The following is a 20,308-nucleotide window of genomic DNA, read 5'->3' as shown; positions in this document are numbered from 1 at the left end:
TCCAGGGCAGGCAAACACAATTGCATTTTATCAATGGCAATTTGAATGCACAGAGATACCGTGCCGAAATCCCGAGGCCCATTGTCATGCCATTCATCCGCCACCATCACCTCATATTTCAGCATGATAATGCACGGCCCCATGTCGCAAGGATCTGTAAAAAAAATCCTGGAAGTTGAAAATGTCCCAGTTCTTCCATGGCCTGCATACTCACAAGACATGTCACCCATTGAGCATGTTTGGGATGCTCTGGATCGACGTGTACAACAGCGTTTTCCAGTTTACGCTAATATCCAGAAACTTTGCACAGCCATTAAGGACGAGTGGGACAACATTCCACAGGCCACAATCAACAGCCTGATCAACTCTATGTGAAGGAGATGTGTCGCGCTGCATGAGGCAAATCGTGGTCACACCAGATACTGACTGGTTTTCTGATCCACACCCCTACTTTTTTAAGGTATCTTTGACCAACAGATGCAAATCAGTATTCCCAGTCATGTGAAATCCATAGATTAGAACCTAATGAATTTATTTAAATTGACTAATTTCCTTATATGAACTGAACTGAAATTGTTGCATGTTGCTTTTATATTTTTGTTCAATGTATATTTCAAAATGAATCAGAGAAGTAACTTTAAGTAACTATGTATATGGAGCTCTCCATCCTCATTACAGTTATCCACAGGGTGAATGTCAAATTGTGAAATTGATTCATTAAGACATAATGTAGTTTCTATGTAAAGTGCCCAGAAGGCAAGTTTCTAAGCTCAAATCAATGTTCTGCTTTGGAAAGGATATGATGGAGTCTATGAAAGCTGAGCTTGACAGACAGAAAGAGGAAAATAACGGAATGAAAAAGGAAATGCCAATGATGAAGGCCATGGTCCAGAGACCACAGGATGAAACAGAAAAAACATATCTTGATATGACAACTGAGATACCATTTGAGTCACAAGAGCTAAGAACCGCCATTGAAAAAGAAAGAAGAGACTTGGAACGCAGAGAGAAAAGGATTATGAGAGAGAAGTATGACCTGGAAAAGTCAAAAGCCGAGTTTGAGAAGGAAAAGGCTGAGATGGAAAACCTGATCACAAAACAACGAGAAGAGGACAGACAAATTATTGAGGACATAGAAAAGAAAAAAGAAAATCTCAAGCAAATGGATGCAGAGATGCAAAGAAAAAGACAGGTAATCGTAAGGGAAGTGCAATATAAAAAACAAAAGATGCAGGACTTTAAAAAAGCAAAAGATAAGTTTAAACAAACGCAAGTTAAATTTAGCAAAGAGAAAATTGAAATGGGAAACATCAAAATGGCTACCGTGGCGGAAAGAAAGAAATTAGCAGTAGAGCAAGCTTACATAGAGAAACGTAAGGAGGAGATGGAAGCCATCCTTGAAATGACAAAGAAGGAGAATGAAGATCTGCTGAACTTAAATGCTAAAATAGAGGGATGGAAAGAAGACAAAGACGAATGGGATGAAAGCCTGAAAAGAGAAAGAAAGGAACTTGAATATCTGAAAAGTGAGACGCAAAAAGAAAAAGAGGACATGATAAGAAACAGGAACATTTCGGAAAAAGAGAAAAAGGACTTGGAGCTGATGAGATCTGAGACGCAGAAAGAAAATGGGAAGATGGAACAAGAGAAGCTTAAGGTACAAGTTGAGAGAGAAAAGCTTGATCAAATGAAACTGGAGTTACAGAGAAAGTCCAATGACCTAGATATGATCATAGAAGACACAAAAAGGGAGAAAGTAAGTGCATCACAAATTTCTATCCAAATACAACAACAAAAGAACAAAATTGATTGTTTGGTGGAGGAGACAAAGAGGAGTAAAATAGAAGAAGAATTGATGAGAGCTGAAATAAAAAGACAGAAAGAGGAAATACACAGCAAACAAGACATTCTATCAAAGGAGAGAGAAGATCTGAATAAACTCAGAACAAAGGTAAACAATCAGAGAGAAGAGATTGAAAAAGAGCAAATTAAAGAGACATTTCTAATTAATCAGACAAAGACAGAGATGGAACAAGAGAGATGTGAGTTGGACAGAAAAAAGAAAATGATAGAGCAGAATATGGATGAGCTAAAGCAGAGAAAGTGTGAGATGAGAAAAGTAGAAAACATGATTGTCGAGCTTAAAAAAGAAGAAGAGAGTATAACAAACGAGATGAATAGGATGAGAAAGAACACAGAGCAGAAAAATCTTGAAACACAGAGACGGTCTGAAGACATAAATCAGCTCATGGATGACACAAGAAGGGAGAGGGGGAAGGTTGAAGAACTGGCTATCCAAACTCAAAAACAAAGAGAAGAAATGGTGGGTTTAATGGAAATGAACAAACAAAAGCAGAACGAACTGGAACTCATGAATGACAAGATTGAAAGAGAGAAACAAGACATCGAAGAAAGTCGGGATGTGCTAACAAAGGAGAGAGAGGAGCTGGAACAAATGAGGAATGAGACACAGCGACAGAGAGAGGAGACAGAATCTCACATGGAAGACCAAAGGAAAGAGAAAGAACATCTGGAACAAATGACGACGGACATGAAAAAACAGTTGCTAGAGATGGATAATGACAAGGAAATGATAGAAAGCTCAATGGGTGAACTGAGATTGAAAGAGGCAGAAATGGTGAGAGAAAAGGAGAACATGGAAAACAAGATGGCTAGACTCAAAGACGAAGAGGATGGAATGCGGGAAGAAATAGGAAGGAAGATGGACAACTTGAAGCAAGAAAGTCATGAAATCAAAAGACTTAGAGATGAAATTGACAGTGAAAAGCACCAGCTGAATGCAAAATTGCTTGAGTTGGAAAAAATGCGTGAAGAACTAGATAGAGAGAAGAAGGAAGTGAAAGACAGGAAGGATGAAGTACTGAAAGAGAAAGATCAGTTGGAAGAGAGGCAAGATAAGATCAGTAAGGAGAAAGAGGAATTGGATATAAGTCTTGAACTGATGAAAAGACAAAGGGAAGACTTGACGAGCTTGAAGGCTGAAGCAGAAGCACAGACCGAGCCTATGGAAAAAGACTGGAAGGAAAAGCTCACGAGGGAAAGACAACAACTTGAAGATGTAAAGGAGGAGATACAGAAGGAAAAAGAAGCCTTTGAGAGAAAGAAGGGATTGACCACGAAAGAAAGAGATGAGTTTGAGCTGATGAAGTCTGAAACCCAGGGACAATTGGAGGAAATAGAAGAAAGCAAACAAGACATTCGTGTGGAGAAGGAAAAGCTGGATCAGATCAAAGCTGAGTTAGAAAGGCGATCTGAAAACATAAATCAGGTCATGGATGAGACAAGACGGGAGAGGGGGAAGGTTGAAGAACTGGCTATCCAAACTCAAAAACAAAGAGAAGAAATGGTGGGTTTCATGGAAATGAACAAACAAAAGCAGAACGAACTGGAACTCATGAATGACAAGATTGAAAGAGAGAAACAAGACATCGAAGACAGTCGGGATGTGCTAACAAAGGAGAGAGAGGAGCTGGAACAAATGAGGAATGAGACACAGCGACAGAGAGAGGAGACAGAATCTCACATGGAAGACCAAAGGAAAGAGAAAGAACATCTGGAACAAATGACGACGGACATGAAAAAACAGTTGCTAGAGATGGATAATGACAAGGAAATGATAGAAAGCTCAATAGGTGAACTGAGATTGAAAGAGGCAGAAATGGTGAGAGAAAAGGAGAACATGGAAAACAAGATGGCTAGACTCAAAGACGAAGAGGATAGAATGCGGGAAGAAATAGGAAGGAAGGTGGACAACTTGAAGCAGGAAAGTCATGAAATCAAAAGACTTAGAGATGAAATTGACAGTGAAAAGGACCAGCTGAATGCAAAATTGCTTGAGTTGGAAAAAATGCGTGAAGAACTAGATAGAGAGAAGAAGGAAGTGAAAGACAGGAAGGATGAAGTACTGAAAGAGAAAGATCAGTTGGAAGAGAGGCAAGATAAGATCAGTAAGGAGAAAGAGGAATTGGATATAAGTCTTGAACTGATGAAAAGACAAAGGGAAGACTTGACGAGCTTGAAGGCTGAAGCAGAAGCACAGACCGAGCCTATGGAAAAAGACTGGAAGGAAAAGCTCACGAGGGAAAGACAACAACTTGAAGATGTAAAGGAGGAGATACAGAAGGAAAAAGAAGCCTTTGAGAGAAAGAAGGGATTGACCACGAAAGAAAGAGATGAGTTTGAGCTGATGAAGTCTGAAACCCAGGGACAATTGGAGGAAATAGAAGAAAGCAAACAAGACATTCGTGTGGAGAAGGAAAAGCTGGATCAGATCAAAGCTGAGTTAGAAAGGCGATCTGAAAACATAAATCAGGTCATGGATGAGACAAGACGGGAGAGGGGGAAGGTTGAAGAACTGGCTATCCAAACTCAAAAACAAAGAGAAGAAATGGTGGGTTTCATGGAAATGAACAAACAAAAGCAGAACGAACTGGAACTCATGAATGACAAGATTGAAAGAGAGAAACAAGACATCGAAGACAGTCGGGATGTGCTAACAAAGGAGAGAGAGGAGCTGGAACAAATGAGGAATGAGACACAGCGACAGAGAGAGGAGACAGAATCTCACATGGAAGACCAAAGGAAAGAGAAAGAACATCTGGAACAAATGACGACGGACATGAAAAAACAGTTGCTAGAGATGGATAATGACAAGGAAATGATAGAAAGCTCAATAGGTGAACTGAGATTGAAAGAGGCAGAAATGGTGAGAGAAAAGGAGAACATGGAAAACAAGATGGCTAGACTCAAAGACGAAGAGGATAGAATGCGGGAAGAAATAGGAAGGAAGGTGGACAACTTGAAGCAGGAAAGTCATGAAATCAAAAGACTTAGAGATGAAATTGACAGTGAAAAGGACCAGCTGAATGCAAAATTGCTTGAGTTGGAAAAAATGCGTGAAGAACTAGATAGAGAGAAGAAGGAAGTGAAAGACAGGAAGGATGAAGTACTGAAAGAGAAAGATCAGTTGGAAGAGAGGCAAGATAAGATCAGTAAGGAGAAAGAGGAATTGGATATCAGTCTTGAACTGATGAAAAGACAAAGGGAAGACTTGACGAGCTTGAAGGCTGAAGCAGAAGCACAGACCGAGCCTATGGAAAAAGACTGGAAGGAAAAGCTCACGAGGGAAAGACAACAACTTGAAGATGTAAAGGAGGAGATACAGAAGGAAAAAGAAGCCTTTGAGAGAAAGAAGGGATTGACCACGAAAGAAAGAGATGTGTTTGAGCTGATGAAGTCTGAAACCCAGGGTCAAATGGTGGAAATAGAACAAAGCAAACAAGACATTCGTGTGGAGAAGGAAAAGCTGGATCAGATCAAAGCTGAGTTAGAAAGACGATCTGAAAACATAAATCAGGTCATGGATGAGACAAGACGGGAGAGGGGGAAGGTTGAAGAACTGGCTATCCAAACTCAAAAACAAAGAGAAGAAATGGTGGGTTTCATGGAAAAGAACAACCAAAAGCAGAACGAACTGGAACTCATGAATAACAAGATTGAAAGAGAGAAACAAGACATCGAAGAAAGTCGGGATGTGCTAACAAAGGAGAGAGAGGAGCTGGAACAAATGAGGAATGAGACACAGCGACAGAGAGAGGAGACAGAATCTCACATGGAAGACCAAAGGAAAGAGAAAGAACATCTGGAACAAATGACGACGGACATGAAAAAACAGTTGCTAGAGATGGATAATGACAAGGAAATGATAGAAAGCTCAATGGGGGAACTGAGATTGAAAGAGGCAGAAATGGTGAGAGAAAAGGAGAACATGGAAAACAAGATGGCTAGACTCAAAGACGAAGAGGATGGAATGCGGGAAGAAATAGGAAGGAAGATGGACAACTTGAAGCAGGAAAGTCATGAAATCAAAAGACTTAGAGATGAAATTGACAGTGAAAAGGACCAGCTGAATGCAAAATTGCTTGAGTTGGAAAAAATGCGTGAAGAACTAGATAGAGAGAAGAAGGAAGTGAAAGACAGGAAGGATGAAGTACTGAAAGAGAAAGATCAGTTGGAAGAGAGGCAAGATAAGATCAGTAAGGAGAAAGAGGAATTGGATATCAGTCTTGAACTGATGAAAAGACAAAGGGAAGACTTGACGAGCTTGAAGGCTGAAGCAGAAGCACACACCGAGCCTATGGAAAAAGACTGGAAGGAAAAGCTCACGAGGGAAAGACAACAACTTGTAGATGTAAAGGAGGAGATACAGAAGGAAAAAGAAGCCTTTGAGAGAAAGAAGGGATTGACCATGAAAGAAAGAGATGAGTTTGAGCTGATGAAGTCTGAAACCCAGGGACAATTGCAGGAAATAGAACAAAGCAAACAAGACATTCGTGTGGAGAAGGAAAAGCTGGATCAGATCAAAGCTGAGTTAGAAAGACGATCTGAAAACATAAATCAGGTCATGGATGAGACAAGACGGGAGAGGAGGAAGGTTGAAGAACTGGCTATCCAAACTCAAAAACAAAGAGAAGAAATGGTGGGTTTCATGGAAAAGAACAACCAAAAGCAGAACGAACTGGAACTCATGAATAACAAGATTGAAAGAGAGAAACAAGACATCGAAGAAAGTCGGGATGTGCTAACAAAGGAGAGAGAGGAGCTGGAACAAATGAGGAATGAGACACAGCGACAGAGAGAGGAGACAGAATCTCACATGGAAGACCAAAGGAAAGAGAAAGAACATCTGGAACAAATGACGACGGACATGAAAAAACAGTTGCTAGAGATGGATAATGACAAGGAAATGATAGAAAGCTCAATGGGTGAACTGAGATTGAAAGAGGCAGAAATGGTGAGAGAAAAGGAGAACATGGAAAACAAGATGGCTAGACTCAAAGACGAAGAGGATGGAATGCGGGAAGAAATAGGAAGGAAGATGGACAACTTGAAGCAGGAAAGTCATGAAATCAAAAGACTTAGAGATGAAATTGACAGTGAAAAGGACCAGCTGAATGCAAAATTGCTTGAGTTGGAAAAAATGCGTGAAGAACTAGATAGAGAGAAGAAGGAAGTGAAAGACAGGAAGGATGAAGTACTGAAAGAGAAAGATCAGTTGGAAGAGAGGCAAGATAAGATCAGTAAGGAGAAAGAGGAATTGGATATCAGTCTTGAACTGATGAAAAGACAAAGGGAAGACTTGACGAGCTTGAAGGCTGAAGCAGAAGCACAGACCGAGCCTATGGAAAAAGACTGGAAGGAAAAGCTCACGAGGGAAAGACAACAACTTGTAGATGTAAAGGAGGAGATACAGAAGGAAAAAGAAGCCTTTGAGAGAAAGAAGGGATTGACCATGAAAGAAAGAGATGAGTTTGAGCTGATGAAGTCTGAAACCCAGGGACAATTGGAGGAAATAGAACAAAGCAAACAAGACATTCGTGTGGAGAAGGAAAAGCTGGATCAGATCAAAGCTGAGTTAGAAAGACGATCTGAAAACATAAATCAGGTAATGGATGAGACAAGACGGGAGAGGAGGAAGGTTGAAGAACTGGCTATCCAAACTCAAAAACAAAGAGAAGAAATGGTGGGTTTCATGGAAAATAACAAACAAAAGCAGAATGAACTGGAACTCATGAATGACAAGATTGAAAGAGAGAAACAAGACATCGAAGAAAGTCGGGATGTGCTAACAAAGGAGAGAGAGGAGCTGGAACAAATGAGGAATGAGACACAGCGACAGAGAGAGGAGACAGAATCTCACATGGAAGACCAAAGGAAAGAGAAAGAACATCTCGAACAAATGATGACGGACATGAAAAAACAGTTGCTAGAGATGGATAATGACAAGGAAATGATAGAAAGCTCAATGGGTGAACTGAGATTGAAAGAGGCAGAAATGGTGAGAGAAAAGGAGAACATGGAAAATAAGATGGCTAGACTCAAAGTCGAAGAGGATAGAATGTGGGAAGAAATAGGAAGGAAGATGGACAACTTGAAGCAGGAAAGTCATGAAATCAAAAGACTTCGAAATGAAACTGACAGTGAAAAGGACCAGCTGAATGCAAAATTGCTTGAGTTGGAAAAAATGCGTGAAGAACTAGATAGAGAGAAGAAGGAAGTGAAAGACAGGAAGGATGAAGTACTGAAAGAGAAAGATCAGTTGGAAGAGAGGCGAGATAAGATCAGTAAGGAGAAAGAGGAATTGGATATCAGTCTTGAACTGATGAAAAGACAAAGGGAAGACTTGACGAGCTTGAAGGCTGAAGCAGAAGCACAGACCGAGCCTATGGAAAAAGACTGGAAGGAAAAGCTCACGAGGGAAAGACAACAACTTGAAGATGTAAAGGAGGAGATACAGAAGGAAAAAGAAGCCTTTGAGAGAAAGAAGGGATTGACCATGAAAGAAAGAGATGAGTTTGAGCTGATGAAGTCTGAAACCCAGGGACAATTGGAGGAAATAGAACAAAACAAACAAGACATTCGTGTGGAGAAGGAAAAGCTGGATCAGATCAAAGCTGAGTTAGAAAGACGATCTGAAAACATAAATCAGGTCATGGATGAGACAAGACGGGAGAGGGGGAAGGTTGAAGAACTGGCTATCCAAACTCAAAAACAAAGAGAAGAAATGGTGGGTTTCATGGAAAAGAACAACCAAAAGCACAACGAACTGGAACTCATGAATAACAAGATTGAAAGAGAGAAACAAGACATCGAAGAAAGTTGGGATGTGCTAACAAAGGAGAGAGAGGAGCTGGAACAAATGAGGAATGAGACACAGCGACAGAGAGAGGAGACAGAATCTCAGGTGGAAGACCAAAGGAAAGAGAAAGAACATCTGGAACAAATGACGACGGACATGAAAAAACAGTTGCTAGAGATGGATAATGACAAGGAAATGATAGAAAGCTCAATAGGTGAACTGAGATTGAAAGAGGCAGAAATGGTGAGAGAAAAGGAGAACATGGAAAACAAGATGGCTAGACTCAAAGACGAAGAGGATAGAATGCGGGAAGAAATAGGAAGGAAGGTGGACAACTTGAAGCAGGAAAGTCATGAAATCAAAAGACTTAGAGATGTAATTGACAGTGAAAAGGACCAGCTGAATGCAAAATTGCTTGAGTTGGAAAAAATGCGTGAAGAACTAGATAGAGAGAAGAAGGAAGTGAAAGACAGGAAGGATGAAGTACTGAAAGAGAAAGATCAGTTGGAAGAGAGGCAAGATAAGATCAGTAAGGAGAAAGAGGAATTGGATATCAGTCTTGAACTGATGAAAAGACAAAGGGAAGACTTGACGAGCTTGAAGGCTGAAGCAGAAGCACAGACCGATCCTATGGAAAAAGACTGGAAGGAAAAGCTCACGAGGGAAAGACAACAACTTGAAGATGTAAAGGAGGAGATACAGAAGGAAAAAGAAGCCTTTGAGAGAAAGAAGGGATTGACCATGAAAGAAAGAGATGAGTTTGAGCTGATGAAGTCTGAAACCCAGGGTCAAATGGTGGAAATAGAACAAAGCAAACAAGACATTCGTGTGGAGAAGGAAAAGCTGGATCAGATCAAAGCTGAGTTAGAAAGACGATCTGAAAACATAAATCAGGTCATGGATGAGACAAGACGGGAGAGGGGGAAGGTTGAAGAACTGGCTATCCAAACTCAAAAACAAAGAGAAGAAATGGTGGGTTTCATGGAAAAGAACAACCAAAAGCAGAACGAACTGGAACTCATGAATAACAAGATTGAAAGAGAGAAACAAGACATCGAAGAAAGTCGGGATGTGCTAACAAAGGAGAGAGAGGAGCTGGAACAAATGAGGAATGAGACACAGCGACAGAGAGAGGAGACAGAATCTCACATGGAAGACCAAAGGAAAGAGAAAGAACATCTGGAACAAATGACGACAGACATGAAAAAACAGTTGCTAGAGATGGATAATGACAAGGGAATGATAGAAAGCTCAATGGGTGAACTGAGATTGAAAGAGGCAGAAATGGTGAGAGAAAAGGAGAACATGGAAAACAAGATGGCTAGACTCAAAGACGAAGAGGATAGAATGCGGGAAGAAATAGGAAGGAAGGTGGACAACTTGAAGCAGGAAAGTCATGAAATCAAAAGACTTAGAGATGAAATTGACAGTGAAAAGGACCAGCTGAATACAAAATTGCTTGAGTTGGAAAAAATGCGTGAAGAACTAGATAGAGAGAAGAAGGAAGTGAAAGACAGGAAGGATGAAGTACTGAAAGAGAAAGATCAGTTGGAAGAGAGGCGAGATAAGATCAGTAAGGAGAAAGAGGAATTGGATATCAGTCTTGAACTGATGAAAAGACAAAGGGAAGACTTGACGAGCTTGAAGGCTGAAGCAGAAGCACAGACCGAGCCTATGGAAAAAGACTGGAAGGAAAAGCTCACGAGGGAAAGACAACAACTTGAAGATGTAAAGGAGGAGATACAGAAGGAAAAAGAAGCCTTTGAGAGAAAGACGGGATTGACTATGAAAGAAAGAGATGAGTTTGAGCTGATGAAGTCTGAAACCCAGGGACAATTGGAGGAAATAGAACAAAACAAACAAGACATTCGTGTGGAGAAGGAAAAGCTGGATCAGATCAAAGCTGAGTTAGAAAGGCGATCTGAAAACATAAATCAGGTCATGGATGAGACAAGACGGGAGAGGGGGAAGGTTGAAGAACTGGCTATCCAAACTCAAAAACAAAGAGAAGAAATGGTGGGTTTCATGGAAAAGATCAAACAAAAGCAGAACGAACTGGAACTCATGAATGACAAGATTGAAAGAGAGAAACAAGACATCGAAGAAAGTCGGGATGTGCTAACAAAGGAGAGAGAGGAGCTGGAACAAATGAGGAATGAGACACAGCGACAGAGAGAGGAGACAGAATCTCAGGTGGAAGACCAAAGGAAAGAGAAAGAACATCTGGAACAAATGACGACGGACATGAAAAAACAGTTGCTAGAGATGGATAATGACAAGGAAATGATAGAAAGCTCAATAGGTGAACTGAGATTGAAAGAGGCAGAAATGGTGAGAGAAAAGGAGAACATGGAAAACAAGATGGCTAGACTCAAAGACGAAGAGGATAGAATGCGGGAAGAAATAGGAAGGAAGGTGGACAACTTGAAGCAGGAAAGTCATGAAATCAAAAGACTTAGAGATGTAATTGACAGTGAAAAGGACCAGCTGAATGCAAAATTGCTTGAGTTGGAAAAAATGCGTGAAGAACTAGATAGAGAGAAGAAGGAAGTGAAAGACAGGAAGGATGAAGTACTGAAAGAGAAAGATCAGTTGGAAGAGAGGCAAGATAAGATCAGTAAGGAGAAAGAGGAATTGGATATCAGTCTTGAACTGATGAAAAGACAAAGGGAAGACTTGACGAGCTTGAAGGCTGAAGCAGAAGCACAGACCGATCCTATGGAAAAAGACTGGAAGGAAAAGCTCACGAGGGAAAGACAACAACTTGAAGATGTAAAGGAGGAGATACAGAAGGAAAAAGAAGCCTTTGAGAGAAAGAAGGGATTGACCATGAAAGAAAGAGATGAGTTTGAGCTGATGAAGTCTGAAACCCAGGGTCAAATGGTGGAAATAGAACAAAGCAAACAAGACATTCGTGTGGAGAAGGAAAAGCTGGATCAGATCAAAGCTGAGTTAGAAAGACGATCTGAAAACATAAATCAGGTCATGGATGAGACAAGACGGGAGAGGGGGAAGGTTGAAGAACTGGCTATCCAAACTCAAAAACAAAGAGAAGAAATGGTGGGTTTCATGGAAAAGAACAACCAAAAGCACAACGAACTGGAACTCATGAATAACAAGATTGAAAGAGAGAAACAAGACATCGAAGAAAGTCGGGATGTGCTAACAAAGGAGAGAGAGGAGCTGGAACAAATGAGGAATGAGACACAGCGACAGAGAGAGGAGACAGAATCTCACATGGAAGACCAAAGGAAAGAGAAAGAACATCTGGAACAAATGACGACAGACATGAAAAAACAGTTGCTAGAGATGGATAATGACAAGGGAATGATAGAAAGCTCAATGGGTGAACTGAGATTGAAAGAGGCAGAAATGGTGAGAGAAAAGGAGAACATGGAAAACAAGATGGCTAGACTCAAAGACGAAGAGGATAGAATGCGGGAAGAAATAGGAAGGAAGGTGGACAACTTGAAGCAGGAAAGTCATGAAATCAAAAGACTTAGAGATGAAATTGACAGTGAAAAGGACCAGCTGAATACAAAATTGCTTGAGTTGGAAAAAATGCGTGAAGAACTAGATAGAGAGAAGAAGGAAGTGAAAGACAGGAAGGATGAAGTACTGAAAGAGAAAGATCAGTTGGAAGAGAGGCGAGATAAGATCAGTAAGGAGAAAGAGGAATTGGATATCAGTCTTGAACTGATGAAAAGACAAAGGGAAGACTTGACGAGCTTGAAGGCTGAAGCAGAAGCACAGACCGAGCCTATGGAAAAAGACTGGAAGGAAAAGCTCACGAGGGAAAGACAACAACTTGAAGATGTAAAGGAGGAGATACAGAAGGAAAAAGAAGCCTTTGAGAGAAAGACGGGATTGACTATGAAAGAAAGAGATGAGTTTGAGCTGATGAAGTCTGAAACCCAGGGACAATTGGAGGAAATAGAACAAAACAAACAAGACATTCGTGTGGAGAAGGAAAAGCTGGATCAGATCAAAGCTGAGTTAGAAAGGCGATCTGAAAACATAAATCAGGTCATGGATGAGACAAGACGGGAGAGGGGGAAGGTTGAAGAACTGGCTATCCAAACTCAAAAACAAAGAGAAGAAATGGTGGGTTTCATGGAAAAGATCAAACAAAAGCAGAACGAACTGGAACTCATGAATGACAAGATTGAAAGAGAGAAACAAGACATCGAAGAAAGTCGGGATGTGCTAACAAAGGAGAGAGAGGAGCTGGAACAAATGAGGAATGAGACACAGCGACAGAGAGAGGAGACAGAATATCACATGGAAGACCAAAGGAAAGAGAAAGAACATCTGGAACAAATGACGACGGACATGAAAAAACAGTTGCTAGAGATGGATAATGACAAGGAAATGATAGAAAGCTCAATAGGTGAACTGAGATTGAAAGAGGCAGAAATGGTGAGAGAAAAGGAGAACATGGAAAACAAGATGGCTAGACTCAAAGTCGAAGAGGATAGAATGCGGGAAGAAATAGGAAGGAAGGTGGACAACTTGAAGCAGGAAAGTCATGAAATCAAAAGACTTAGAGATGTAATTGACAGTGAAAAGGACCAGCTGAATGCAAAATTGCTTGAGTTGGAAAAAATGCGTGAAGAACTAGATAGAGAGAAGAAGGAAGTGAAAGACAGGAAGGATGAAGTACTGAAAGAAAAAGATCAGTTGGAAGAGAGGCAAGATAAGATCAGTAAGGAGAAAGAGGAATTGGATATCAGTCTTGAACTGATGAAAAGACAAAGGGAAGACTTGACGAGCTTGAAGGCTGAAGCAGAAGCACAGACCGAGCCTATGGAAAAAGACTGGAAGGAAAAGCTCACGAGGGAAAGACAACAACTTGAAGATGTAAAGGAGGAGATACAGAAGGAAAAAGAAGCCTTTGAGAGAAAGAAGGGATTGACCATGAAAGAAAGAGATGAGTTTGAGCTGATGAAGTCTGAAACCCAGGGTCAAAGGTTGGAAATAGAACAAAGCAAACAAGACATTCGTGTGGAGAAGGAAAAGCTGGATCAGATCAAAGCTGAGTTAGAAAGACGATCTGAAAACATAAATCAGGTCATGGATGAGACAAGACGGGAGAGGAGGAAGGTTGAAGAACTGGCTATCCAAACTCAAAAACAAAGAGAAGAAATGGTGGGTTTCATGGAAAAGAACAACCAAAAGCAGAACGAACTGGAACTCATGAATAACAAGATTGAAAGAGAGAAACAAGACATCGAAGAAAGTCGGGATGTGCTAACAAAGGAGAGAGAGGAGCTGGAACAAATGAGGAATGAGACACAGCGACAGAGAGAGGAGACAGAATCTCACATGGAAGACCAAAGGAAAGAGAAAGAACATCTGGAACAAATGACGACGGACATGAAAAAACAGTTGCTAGAGATGGATAATGACAAGGAAATGATAGAAAGCTCAATGGGTGAACTGAGATTGAAAGAGGCAGAAATGGTGAGAGAAAAGGAGAACATGGAAAACAAGATGGCTAGACTCAAAGACGAAGAGGATGGAATGCGGGAAGAAATAGGAAGGAAGATGGACAACTTGAAGCAGGAAAGTCATGAAATCAAAAGACTTAGAGATGAAATTGACAGTGAAAAGGACCAGCTGAATGCAAAATTGCTTGAGTTGGAAAAAATGCGTGAAGAACTAGATAGAGAGAAGAAGGAAGTGAAAGACAGGAAGGATGAAGTACTGAAAGAGAAAGATCAGTTGGAAGAGAGGCAAGATAAGATCAGTAAGGAGAAAGAGGAATTGGATATCAGTCTTGAACTGATGAAAAGACAAAGGGAAGACTTGACGAGCTTGAAGGCTGAAGCAGAAGCACAGACCGAGCCTATGGAAAAAGACTGGAAGGAAAAGCTCACGAGGGAAAGACAACAACTTGTAGATGTAAAGGAGGAGATACAGAAGGAAAAAGAAGCCTTTGAGAGAAAGAAGGGATTGACCATGAAAGAAAGAGATGAGTTTGAGCTGATGAAGTCTGAAACCCAGGGACAATTGGAGGAAATAGAACAAAGCAAACAAGACATTCGTGTGGAGAAGGAAAAGCTGGATCAGATCAAAGCTGAGTTAGAAAGACGATCTGAAAACATAAATCAGGTAATGGATGAGACAAGACGGGAGAGGAGGAAGGTTGAAGAACTGGCTATCCAAACTCAAAAACAAAGAGAAGAAATGGTGGGTTTCATGGAAAATAACAAACAAAAGCAGAATGAACTGGAACTCATGAATGACAAGATTGAAAGAGAGAAACAAGACATCGAAGAAAGTCGGGATGTGCTAACAAAGGAGAGAGAGGAGCTGGAACAAATGAGGAATGAGACACAGCGACAGAGAGAGGAGACAGAATCTCACATGGAAGACCAAAGGAAAGAGAAAGAACATCTCGAACAAATGATGACGGACATGAAAAAACAGTTGCTAGAGATGGATAATGACAAGGAAATGATAGAAAGCTCAATGGGTGAACTGAGATTGAAAGAGGCAGAAATGGTGAGAGAAAAGGAGAACATGGAAAATAAGATGGCTAGACTCAAAGTCGAAGAGGATAGAATGTGGGAAGAAATAGGAAGGAAGATGGACAACTTGAAGAAGGAAAGTCATGAAATCAAAAGACTTCGAAATGAAACTGACAGTGAAAAGGACCAGCTGAATGCAAAATTGCTTGAGTTGGAAAAAATGCATGAAGAACTAGATAGAGAGAAGAAGGAAGTGAAAGACAGGAAGGATGAAGTACTGAAAGAGAAAGATCAGTTGGAAGAGAGGCGAGATAAGATCAGTAAGGAGAAAGAGGAATTGGATATCAGTCTTGAACTGATGAAAAGACAAAGGGAAGACTTGACGAGCTTGAAGGCTGAAGCAGAAGCACAGACCGAGCCTATGGAAAAAGACTGGAAGGAAAAGCTCACGAGGGAAAGACAACAACTTGAAGATGTAAAGGAGGAGATACAGAAGGAAAAAGAAGCCTTTGAGAGAAAGAAGGGATTGACCATGAAAGAAAGAGATGAGTTTGAGCTGATGAAGTCTGAAACCCAGGGACAATTGGAGGAAATAGAACAAAACAAACAAGACATTCGTGTGGAGAAGGAAAAGCTGGATCAGATCAAAGCTGAGTTAGAAAGACGATCTGAAAACATAAATCAGGTCATGGATGAGACAAGACGGGAGAGGGGGAAGGTTGAAGAACTGGCTATCCAAACTCAAAAACAAAGAGAAGAAATGGTGGGTTTCATGGAAAAGAACAACCAAAAGCACAACGAACTGGAACTCATGAATAACAAGATTGAAAGAGAGAAACAAGACATCGAAGAAAGTTGGGATGTGCTAACAAAGGAGAGAGAGGAGCTGGAACAAATGAGGAATGAGACACAGCGACAGAGAGAGGAGACAGAATCTCAGGTGGAAGACCAAAGGAAAGAGAAAGAACATCTGGAACAAATGACGACGGACATGAAAAAACAGTTGCTAGAGATGGATAATGACAAGGAAATGATAGAAAGCTCAATAGGTGAACTGAGATTGAAAGAGGCAGAAATGGTGAGAGAAAAGGAGAACATGGAAAACAAGATGGCTAGACTCAAAGACGAAGAGGATAGAATGCGGGAAGAAATAGGAAGGAAGGTGGACAACTTGAAGCAGGAAAGTCATGAAATCAAAAGACTTAGAGATGTAATTGACAGTGAAAAGGACCAGCTGAATGCAAAATTGCTTGAGTTGGAAAAAATGCGTGAAGAACTAGATAGAGAGAAGAAGGAAGTGAAAGACAGGAAGGATGAAGTACTGAAAGAGAAAGATCAGTTGGAAGAGAGGCAAGATAAGATCAGTAAGGAGAAAGAGGAATTGGATATCAGTCTTGAACTGATGAAAAGACAAAGGGAAGACTTGACGAGCTTGAAGGCTGAAGCAGAAGCACAGACCGATCCTATGGAAAAAGACTGGAAGGAAAAGCTCACGAGGGAAAGACAACAACTTGAAGATGTAAAGGAGGAGATACAGAAGGAAAAAGAAGCCTTTGAGAGAAAGAAGGGATTGACCATGAAAGAAAGAGATGAGTTTGAGCTGATGAAGTCTGAAACCCAGGGTCAAATGGTGGAAATAGAACAAAGCAAACAAGACATTCGTGTGGAGAAGGAAAAGCTGGATCAGATCAAAGCTGAGTTAGAAAGACGATCTGAAAACATAAATCAGGTCATGGATGAGACAAGACGGGAGAGGGGGAAGGTTGAAGAACTGGCTATCCAAACTCAAAAACAAAGAGAAGAAATGGTGGGTTTCATGGAAAAGAACAACCAAAAGCAGAACGAACTGGAACTCATGAATAACAAGATTGAAAGAGAGAAACAAGACATCGAAGAAAGTCGGGATGTGCTAACAAAGGAGAGAGAGGAGCTGGAACAAATGAGGAATGAGACACAGCGACAGAGAGAGGAGACAGAATCTCACATGGAAGACCAAAGGAAAGAGAAAGAACATCTGGAACAAATGACGACAGACATGAAAAAACAGTTGCTAGAGATGGATAATGACAAGGGAATGATAGAAAGCTCAATGGGTGAACTGAGATTGAAAGAGGCAGAAATGGTGAGAGAAAAGGAGAACATGGAAAACAAGATGGCTAGACTCAAAGACGAAGAGGATAGAATGCGGAAAGAAATAGGAAGGAAGGTGGACAACTTGAAGCAGGAAAGTCATGAAATCAAAAGACTTAGAGATGAAATTGACAGTGAAAAGGACCAGCTGAATACAAAATTGCTTGAGTTGGAAAAAATGCGTGAAGAACTAGATAGAGAGAAGAAGGAAGTGAAAGACAGGAAGGATGAAGTACTGAAAGAGAAAGATCAGTTGGAAGAGAGGCGAGATAAGATCAGTAAGGAGAAAGAGGAATTGGATATCAGTCTTGAACTGATGAAAAGACAAAGGGAAGACTTGACGAGCTTGAAGGCTGAAGCAGAAGCACAGACCGAGCCTATGGAAAAAGACTGGAAGGAAAAGCTCACGAGGGAAAGACAACAACTTGAAGATGTAAAGGAGGAGATACAGAAGGAAAAAGAAGCCTTTGAGAGAAAGACGGGATTGACTATGAAAGAAAGAGATGAGTTTGAGCTGATGAAGTCTGAAACCCAGGGACAATTGGAGGAAATAGAACAAAACAAACAAGACATTCGTGTGGAGAAGGAAAAGCTGGATCAGATCAAAGCTGAGTTAGAAAGGCGATCTGAAAACATAAATCAGGTCATGGATGAGACAAGACGGGAGAGGGGGAAGGTTGAAGAACTGGCTATCCAAACTCAAAAACAAAGAGAAGAAATGGTGGGTTTCATGGAAAAGATCAAACAAAAGCAGAACGAACTGGAACTCATGAATGACAAGATTGAAAGAGAGAAACAAGACATCGAAGAAAGTCGGGATGTGCTAACAAAGGAGAGAGAGGAGCTGGAACAAATGAGGAATGAGACACAGCGACAGAGAGAGGAGACAGAATATCACATGGAAGACCAAAGGAAAGAGAAAGAACATCTGGAACAAATGACGACGGACATGAAAAAACAGTTGCTAGAGATGGATAATGACAAGGAAATGATAGAAAGCTCAATAGGTGAACTGAGATTGAAAGAGGCAGAAATGGTGAGAGAAAAGGAGAACATGGAAAATAAGATGGCTAGACTCAAAGACGAAGAGGATAGAATGCGGGAAGAAATAGGAAGGAAGGTGGACAACTTGAAGCAGGAAAGTCATGAAATCAAAAGACTTAGAGATGTAATTGACAGTGAAAAGGACCAGCTGAATGCAAAATTGCTTGAGTTGGAAAAAATGCGTGAAGAACTAGATAGAGAGAAGAAGGAAGTGAAAGACAGGAAGGATGAAGTACTGAAAGAAAAAGATCAGTTGGAAGAGAGGCAAGATAAGATCAGTAAGGAGAAAGAGGAATTGGATATCAGTCTTGAACTGATGAAAAGACAAAGGGAAGACTTGACGAGCTTGAAGGCTGAAGCAGAAGCACAGACCGAGCCTATGGAAAAAGACTGGAAGGAAAAGCTCACGAGGGAAAGACAACAACTTGAAGATGTAAAGGAGGAGATACAGAAGGAAAAAGAAGCCTTTGAGAGAAAGAAGGGATTGACCATGAAAGAAAGAGATGAGTTTGAGCTGATGAAGTCTGAAACCCAGGGTCAAAGGTTGGAAATAGAACAAAGCAAACAAGACATTCGTGTGGAGAAGGAAAAGCTGGATCAGATCAAAGCTGAGTTAGAAAGACGATCTGAAAACATAAATCAGGTCATGGATGAGACAAGACGGGAGAGGGAGAAGGTTGAAGAACTGGCTATCCAAACTCAAAAACAAAGAGAAGAAATGGTGGGTTTCATGGAAAAGAACAACCAAAAGCAGAACGAACTGGAACTCATGAATAACAAGATTGAAAGAGAGAAACAAGACATCGAAGAAAGTCGGGATGTGCTAACAAAGGAGAGAGAGGAGCTGGAACAAATGAGGAATGAGACACAGCGACAGAGAGAGGAGACAGAATCTCAGGTGGAAGACCAAAGGAATGAGAAAGAACATCTGGAACAAATGACGACGGACATGAAAAAACAGTTGCTAGAGATGGATAATGACAAGGAAATGATAGAAAGCTCAATAGGTGAACTGAGATTGAAAGAGGCAGAAATGGTGAGAGAAAAGGAGAACATGGAAAACAAGATGGCTAGACTCAAAGACGAAGAGGATAGAATGCGGGAAGAAATAGGAAGGAAGGTGGACAACTTGAAGCAGGAAAGTCATGAAATCAAAAGACTTAGAGATGTAATTGACAGTGAAAAGGACCAGCTGAATGCAAAATTGCTTGAGTTGGAAAAAATGCGTGAAGAACTAGATAGAGAGAAGAAGGAAGTGAAAGACAGGAAGGATGAAGTACTGAAAGAGAAAGATCAGTTGGAAGAGAGGCAAGATAAGATCAGTAAGGAGAAAGAGGAATTGGATATCAGTCTTGAACTGATGAAAAGACAAAGGGAAGACTTGACGAGCTTGAAGGCTGAAGCAGAAGCACAGACCGATCCTATGGAAAAAGACTGGAAGGAAAAGCTCAAGAGGGAAAGACAACAACTTGAAGATGTAAAGGAGGAGATACAGAAGGAAAAAGAAGCCTTTGAGAGAAAGAAGGGATTGACCATGAAAGAAAGAGATGAGTTTGAGCTGATGAAGTCTGAAACCCAGGGTCAAATGGTGGAAATAGAACAAAGCAAACAAGACATTCGTGTGGAGAAGGAAAAGCTGGATCAGATCAAAGCTGAGTTAGAAAGACGATCTGAAAACATAAATCAGGTCATGGATGAGACAAGACGGGAGAGGGGGAAGGTTGAAGAACTGGCTATCCAAACTCAAAAACAAAGAGAAGAAATGGTGGGTTTCATGGAAAAGAACAACCAAAAGCAGAACGAACTGGAACTCATGAATGACAAGATTGAAAGAGAGAAACAAGACATCGAAGAAAGTCGGGATGTGCTAACAAAGGAGAGAGAGGAGCTGGAACAAATGAGGAATGAGACACAGCGACAGAGAGAGGAGACAGAATCTCACATGGAAGACCAAAGGAAAGAGAAAGAACATCTGGAACAAATGACGACAGACATGAAAAAA

At 40.8% G+C, this 20,308-nt stretch overlaps 1 protein-coding gene across 1 annotated transcript in view; it reads left to right on the top strand.

Moving 5' to 3' along the window:
• LOC106596609 (uncharacterized) overlaps positions 1-20,302 on the top strand; it is a gene marked incomplete at its 3' end in the record, with an annotated part of 32,576 nt that extends 12,274 nt beyond the window's left edge. Inside the window, exon 5 of the mRNA XM_014187881.3 lies at positions 797-20,302. Coding sequence (XP_014043356.3) covers positions 797-20,302 — 19,506 coding nt within the window. The remainder of the gene's footprint in view (positions 1-796) is intronic.
• Between the last annotated feature and the right edge of the window lie 6 nt (positions 20,303-20,308).

The sequence above is a fragment of the Salmo salar genome, chromosome 14 (assembly GCF_965601325.2).
Source record: "Salmo salar chromosome 14, fSalSal1, whole genome shotgun sequence".
NCBI classification, from domain to species: Eukaryota; Metazoa; Chordata; class Actinopteri; order Salmoniformes; family Salmonidae; genus Salmo; species Salmo salar.
This window is presented reverse-complemented; position numbering and strand designations above follow the sequence as displayed.